The sequence below is a fragment of the Brassica rapa genome, chromosome A04 (genome assembly GCF_000309985.2).
Source record: "Brassica rapa cultivar Chiifu-401-42 chromosome A04, CAAS_Brap_v3.01, whole genome shotgun sequence".
In the NCBI taxonomy this organism is placed as follows: Eukaryota; Viridiplantae; Streptophyta; class Magnoliopsida; order Brassicales; family Brassicaceae; genus Brassica; species Brassica rapa.
This window is the reverse complement of record NC_024798.2, coordinates 16,664,161-16,671,891: the sequence shown is the minus strand read 5'-3', so window position 1 is coordinate 16,671,891 and position 7,731 is coordinate 16,664,161. Positions and strand designations below refer to the sequence as shown.

The window sequence follows — 7,731 nt, the reverse complement described above, 5'->3', positions numbered from 1 at the left end:
GTTAATTGTCTATTTAACTAAAAGAAAATGATAGCCAAGTGAAAAGGTGAGAATGCTTTAAAAATCCAACTAAACTGAACCGGATCTGGTTTGTTGATTTCGATTCAATCCGGTTATGTAATCAACGTGGAAAAGGAAAAGAAACTGGTTTGCCAAATTTATTGTTCTTACAAATCTTGTTTTTGACTTAAGCAAAGAGATGTTAGTTTTGGAGTATACATGTGGTGGAGTCTCACATGGGTTTCACTAGATATAGGTTTGAGGCGGGTAATGATGAAACAAGGGAATCATTAGGAAAATTCGGGGTCCCTCATTTCAATGTCGACCGTCTCCTCAAATATATTTCTTCTTATTAAATGAAATATTCGTATCAATCCAAAAATGTGAATAAATATGATGTAACTTATGTAATAGTGCTAACAATTAAATGGGTGTGTGATTCTTGAAAGGTCCTTCTTTTTGTTTTAACCATATGTGGAAAGGCCATGATTCCATATCTAAAGTCGAAAGGCCAAGTGATAATGCTCACTTCCAATCCACATCAAATCTACAAAATATATTCTGATAATTGATACTCATGAATTAGTGAGACGAAGCTTATGTTTTTGTTATTACCAGAGTCGTGCCTATGTATTAAGAAAAGAGGCAACTGTCTCAGGCCTCTCTTCATATTGTTAATTTTGGGACTCCATATTTTCAATCAATTGATCTAAAAATCTTTATATATGTCTACTTTTATTAATACTTTTCTACAAATTTAATTGTATCGTTCTTTCCGGTCTAAATTTTATATATAGTTTTAGCTTTTGAATATTTACTTATTTATTGTTTGTTGTGTATGTTTTATTTTCTACATACTTTTATCATATTCTTTTTATTCATTTGGTATTACAATGTTGGATACTTTGATAACTTTGAAATTACAGTTTTAATTTATTTTTATTAGTATGGGTGTGATTTTTTTGGGTCATCATTCTTTCAATACATGTAAACAATCTTAATAAATATTTTTCATTAACTATTTTCATATTTATGTTTACTAACTTCACAATAAGTTTTATTAAACCCCCAATTTTTAGAATTGCCCCATATGATCTAGGCATGGCACTGGTTATTACTAGGGATGATTCTTCTTGCCAACCCGGATAAGTGCGCTTTATAACTGGAACAAAGTTTCATTTTAGTTGAATAATGAGCTAAAATGCAAACACACGTAGCATCAATGCCATCGTGTTATTATTTCATACGTCATGCATGAAAATGTGTGCAACTTTGTTATAGCTCGAAGTAGAAACCTTCTATAGACTATAATTTTTCTATAATATTGTCGATCGGGTCTAAAGGGAATACTGACCCAATATGATTAGGTGTTTTTTTTTTTTGTAACTTATGATTAGGTGTTTTGAACCGATGAAAAGGGGTTATCAATATCGCACAATATTGTTGTTTTTAAAATTATTGACCAAAGTGTTTCAAAAAAAAAAAAAAAAATTATTGACCACTGGTTTTAAATCATAACAAAAGCGAGAATAATGTATGGAAACTTCTAAATATGAGAAAGATAATACTCAATTTGGTATGGCAATTGTTGAATTTTCTAAGAACATCGAGAATTAATTAACTATTTCGACTAACCTATTATATAATGTGTTAATGCTGTAGATATGTGACTAACTAATTAAGTTTAAACTGACATAATATATTTATAAGAGATATATAAACTAGGATTTCCACATAGAATAATATAACTGAAAGATATATAAAACATATTGGTAGATCAGATCAGTCAAGTCATTATCAATTTTATGAATCCTACAACTGTGGGTTTGAAAACTTTAGGTAAACTGAAATGTAGAATTACAGAATTGTTTTATCTTTTGTATTGGATTTTACAAAACAGGAAATTCAGAAATGGACAAGAACAATAAAGGTTTGAATGGTTGGGGTCTTTGAGTGAGTGCTCTGCGAGGAACAACTTACAGAGACAAGACAAGTGAGAGACAGAACTCTGGCTCTACCTCTCTCTATCTAACACACTCATGAATGATGCAACACTACCACAAGCTACCAAAACAAATTTTATTTTTACTTCGTTTAAATATTTTATTTATTACAGTATTTCATTTATATACACGAAATAAGGTTATCAAAATACCAATAGTATCACAAATAAGGTTTAAGGTACTATAAAAATGCTGTAACATATGTTGTTTGATTTCCAACTTCGTGAAAAGATTGTTTCATCCGCCGGACCTATCTCTGGGATGCTATCTACACTATAATATCAATTAAATTTTATATCAAATGAAATTTAAAACTGTCCAATCAATACTTTTCATCATGTATTTGTCGATTTTCATTTTTTATTTAAATATTAAATAAGACATCTACTTTATGACAGTGACCAAAAAAATCAGAAACCCATTACAAGAAAATAATTTCTAAACAGAAAAAAACTTTACTGAAAACAAAAATAATATATATATATATATCTGTATATGCATACATATATTGTTTTTTTTTTGAACTACATACATATATTGTTGTCGAAACCATATTACTATAACAAGTTAACTATACAGAAATGTTCAAAAAAATCTTTCATTCACAATATCACAATCTCACAAATCTCTTTTATTTGTCAAAGCACAATATCGCAAAGCTCAAAACTCATTTGGACTTTGCTATCGATAGGTTTTGATTAACAACACGGTTATAAAACGGTTTTAATATGCCGAAAAAGTAACAAATCATTATGCAAAACGTATCAGTTGATATATTTTATGTATATAGCAGCATTATCAAATATAAGATTACTATTTCTTAGAGATATGCTACTGATCTGTAGAATTATCTTATCAGATTTTTAATTAATCCTACACTAGTAACAAAATCATGCTAAATTGCTACATAGCAAATTGATCTCCAATCCGCGATTTGATTACATATACAGCTGATAAACAAAATGATCTTCCATCCGCGATTATTAGCGATTTCATCTTCATGCATATGTTTCGGCGTGCAATAGACAATCTTTCTGTATTAATTAGGGAAGCAACTCCATGATCAAGTGAATTATCAAACTTTTTACATGCAGTATTTGATCAAATGAGTTATCAAACTTCGAACAGTATCTAAAATAGTATTGTGCAGCAGTACTATCAGGTCATTCGAAACTAAACTAAACTTCAATAATATATGAGATGTAATTGAGGCCATATATAACATTAGTTTGTTTCCCTCATTTTCGCCTTCACAAGGGAGGCATATCATATGTTACTTGGAAGCTTACTAATCGGGATAAAAAAAATCGCATTACTGACTTAGCGGACTGATACACGACGTGGTGTATAATAATATAACTTTTTTCGACATAATAATAGAATTTAATTAAAAAACCAACACTACATATCAGTTACCATATATCCTAATTCTAGGGTTTGCAAATGCACAGATATGTGCAATGTTCAAGTGAAAAGAGTATAGCTAGAAAAGGATAAAAAGTTGAGAGTTACGGAAATTTTGACTTTGTTTTTCTCTTTTACACTACATGTTGCTTATGAAAAAAGTAAATAAGAAAAACATATGACTCAATGACTCATTAAAAAGTATATTGATTCAAACAATTACACGATGAAACTACACAATATCGGACCAAAAATTAGTTGATTTCATGAATTTAAAATAGAGAGTGCAATCAATTATTTTCAAATATTCTAAGTATAAAAGACCACTTATGACTTATAGACTTATAGTTCACAGTCATTATTTAGAGAACGACCACTGTTTTGCATCAAAAGCAGGAAACCAATAAAACAATTCCAGGATATCATCCTACTACCCAAATCGACCTAAATTAAACATAAGACTTCTCTTTTTTAGAAACACATCAAGCGAAAAGATTGTGAAGAAGACGACCAGTTTGCTTTGATGAAACGTATTTACAACACACACATGTGACTATATATATGTTGTGAAATTTATATTTTATAAAATAAAATAAAAATGGAAACCCTACCTTACTTATCCCCCCCCCCCCCCCCCCCCCCCCCCAACCCCCAAGATACACTAGTAACAAAAGAACATTTAGTTCTTCTCCCACCAGATTGTAAAACTAAATTAAAATCAACATAAAATTAAGAAAGAGACCAAGTCATATTTCAGATTACATAAAATATTCAGATTTGATTTCTCTTAACTAGTTATATATAGTTACTTCTCAAACTTTGATATTTGACTAGTAGAACTAGTACCCGGTAACATTTGAAACTGCTGGTGGCTAGCTACGGCGGAGGAAGAAGAGGCCGACAACTGAGGAACCGGACGCTTTCGCTTCTTCTTCTCGTAGCTAACACCTCTAGCTTTGCTTTGCATATCTCTAACTTCCCTTAGATAGAGCCTAACGGCACGAGCTCCAAATGGATTAGTCTCAGGCTTGCCTCCGTTCTCTTCAAAAGCAGCTCGAAGACGACCGATGAGAGCGTCGAGACTCCCCCAAGCTTGTCGGAGAGGACAAGGACACGGTGCCGGAGGATTAGGATGGCCGTAGAAGTGACAAACAGTCGTGTGGACTTTTGTCTTACCGAATTGGTCCAAGTAACGGAGAAACTCGAGCACGTGAGCTCCGCTGCATCGGGAAAGGGAAAGCGGGGGACGGTGGTTTCTTAAGTATTGTCCGAACGTGTTCCAGTCTCTCCTCTTCTGGTTCTCGTAACGGCTTGAGTTTGCCGATGGAGAGGAGGATGACGGAGGTTGTGTTGCGGTGGCTTCGGTGACGGAGGAGGAGGAGATGTTTGCGATGATGCTGAGGTTTGTGGCATCTGAGTAAGCCGAAGAGCCTTCCATCAATTGAGGAAACATATCCATATTATCGATGTTTAAGTTCTAGCTACGGAATTTTCTTGATTCTTGATCTTTAGAGAGCTAAACTTTTTGTTTGTGCGGTTGGGAATAAGGTTACTTTGTGAAGATTTATATCATGTTGTATTAATTATATATTTTTGAGAATATAATAATATATATTATAAGAAAAATTAAAATTTTCTCGGGGCAGTTTATTTATTTTTATATTGGTTGAGATAAGTAGACTTTACTTTTCTGATCTTTACAAATTGCAATCCATTGTTTCTTTTGTCTCTATTTCATATACCGGGTTTGGTGTCTTTAGTGTAATATTTCGAAACTAATGTCGGATGAACTAAATAGCCTTTTGGGGAAGAATACTAAACGAAGTTCGTGAATATGGTTTCCGTATAACTTATCAAATACTATGATTTGCTAATTAATAATATGGATCATAAATAGATACACACTTTTTATGTATGGAATTTTGCTCTTCTGATTTTGTATCAGACTTTGGTCTGCTTCTTTAAGGTATAATAGTGATGACAAAAATAAACAAATAGTTATCCTATATATATTAGGTTATGTTTAGGGTTCTGATTTCTTTTAAAATCATTGACAATAACAAGCGGTCCCTGCATGATGTACGTTTGAATTCTCCGGTTGAGCTTTTATCATTGTTTCCGCTATATACCAATACCTGTTTGAACAGTTTGTGAGAAGTTTGAAATAATCTTGTACACAGTCCAAACTCCAACATAAGAACTCAGCTAAATACTCTCATCACTTGCTATGCTAGAGAGAGCTATCGTAAAGTATATAGTCTTCTTCTCTTTTATTCTTTTTCTCAAAGAAATAATTTTCTGTCGCTAGAGAAAAGCCAGAAAAGGAGTTGGGCATTTAGGTCTGGATAAAGGCAGCCAAAAGTTTGAAAAAGATGGACAAATATTTGCAAAATATAAATATATTTTCTATCTCTACTGTAGAACTGATTGACAGTTCCTTGTTATTTACCAAAATAGCCATCAATTCTTCTCCCTTGGACACATATGAAAAGGTTTTTTCTTCGGACCATCGGACAAAAGATCTATACGTATCTATAATATTTATTTTATCAGAAAAAGAAAAGATAAGTTATTTAGAGCGTGAAGGAAAACTTTGAACTTTAGGTCAAGAGAGAGAAAAGAGAGAAAAGAGAGATCTTGTTTGGGGTTCGGCGCGCGGCCGGCGCGTGAGCGTCCGTGCCGGCGCCGGAGCCTCTGTTTGTCCTTCGTAGTGTTCCCCTTCGCTCTTCTTCGCCAACCTGTCAACGACTGCCTTGTCCGAGCTCTGGATTCGACCTCACCGCTTACGGTGGTTTCGGTCTTGGAGTAACGACGCTCTCGTCGGGAGGGTCCTGGTGGAGGAAGTGGCATGCATGTTCAGTGGTGGTGTTTTCCGGGAGGTGGAGGCTTTCGTAGATCCACCGCCGCCGGCTCTAGTTCCCGGGAAGAGAGTCTTCTTTAGATTTGCCTTCGCCGGCTTTAGTTTTGGAGAGCGGAGGCTAGCACAGCTCCGCGCTTCCACTTAGGATCCCGCGGTTCTTTGGGAAAAGTTTTCTAGTTTAGTTTTGTTTCATGGTCGGCGCAGTTGTCGGTAAGTCTTGGGTGGGGTCACTGCGGATGAGATCTTGGTTGAAGACAAGGTTCTCCGGCGAGGTGATGATTCTCAAGGAAAGGAAGAGATGGCTTCTTGAGTCGCGTGTCTTGGGTTTGAAGTATGCTAAAGGCGGAGGAGATCTCGAGGTTCGATTGATCTCTCCGGCGGGATGACACGGCGGTGAAGAATGGCTTTGCGTTTGTTTGGAGGCTTGTCTGGTTTCGAGCTCCGACGAACAAGGTGCTCGAGGGTGTTTGTTCCGGTGGCGTAAAGGCGGAGGTGATCAAGTCGAGGCGGTGACGACGTGTGACGCGTCAATGGAGCAGATCACTCCACTTGTCGAGCCGCCTCCTTGATGCGCTAGCCAGCTGGCCGGGCGGTTTCTAAGGTTGGGCCGAGGGCCTGTTTAAGTTTTTATTTTGCCCCTGGGGTTGGGCTTGCGTTTGTTTTCTTTGTAATCGGGCTTCGGCCTTGTATGGGCTTGGCCCAATCATCTTATAATATCAAATCTTTGGCGGAAAAAAAAAGTTATTTAGAGCGTGTAGCCTAATAGTGCTGAATAACAATAAACCCAAGTAGAAAGTTAGACCACAGGCTGGTCTCCCTTTCATTAAATACAAACTTTTCTTTTAACAATGACATGAGTCTCTTTTTTTTTTTTGATCAACGACATGAGTCTCTATAGAGTTCTATTATTGTACCGGATGAAATATGATTTGTTTCTAGTTGTTGCAGATATCCAGTTTTCTTTTGGGAAGGGGGGTACCTCTTTCTGACATCATTAACCAAACGTAAATAAAAACATTCAAGAATGAATAGTATAGAAACTCTAATTGCATCGAAGGTCCAAAATATAGTTAAGGATTATCATGAATTATTTCTATCTTACCTCTTTCTGACATCATTAACCAAACGTAAATAGAAACATTCGAGAATGAATAGTATAAACACCCTAACTGCATCGAAGGTCCAAAATATAGTTAAGGATTATATGAATTATTTATATCTTACCTCTTTCTGACATCATTAATCAAACGTAAATAGAAACATTCGAGAATCAATAGTATAGACATCCTAACTGCATCGAAGGTCCAAAATATAGTTAAGGATTATCATGAATTATTTCTATCTTATCTTTTTCTAACATCATTAACCAAACATAAATACAAACATTCGAGAATGAATAGTATAGACAGCCTAACTGCATCGAAGGTCCAAAATATAGTTAAGGGTTATCACGAATTATTTTTA

The 7,731-nt window shown here is 35.0% G+C and overlaps 1 protein-coding gene across 1 annotated transcript; it reads right to left on the bottom strand.

The window, feature by feature from the left end:
* Positions 1-2,756: 2,756 nt before the first annotated feature.
* On the bottom strand, positions 2,757-7,023 carry LOC103865110 (protein LIGHT-DEPENDENT SHORT HYPOCOTYLS 3). Its single transcript, XM_033290169.1, has 2 exons — positions 4,254-7,023; positions 2,757-3,037 (listed from the first exon to the last, which is right to left on the bottom strand). Exons 1-2 carry the CDS (start codon positions 4,864-4,866, stop codon positions 2,907-2,909), a joined length of 744 nt encoding a protein of 247 aa, XP_033146060.1. The 5' UTR covers positions 4,867-7,023; the 3' UTR covers positions 2,757-2,906.
* Between the last annotated feature and the right edge of the window lie 708 nt (positions 7,024-7,731).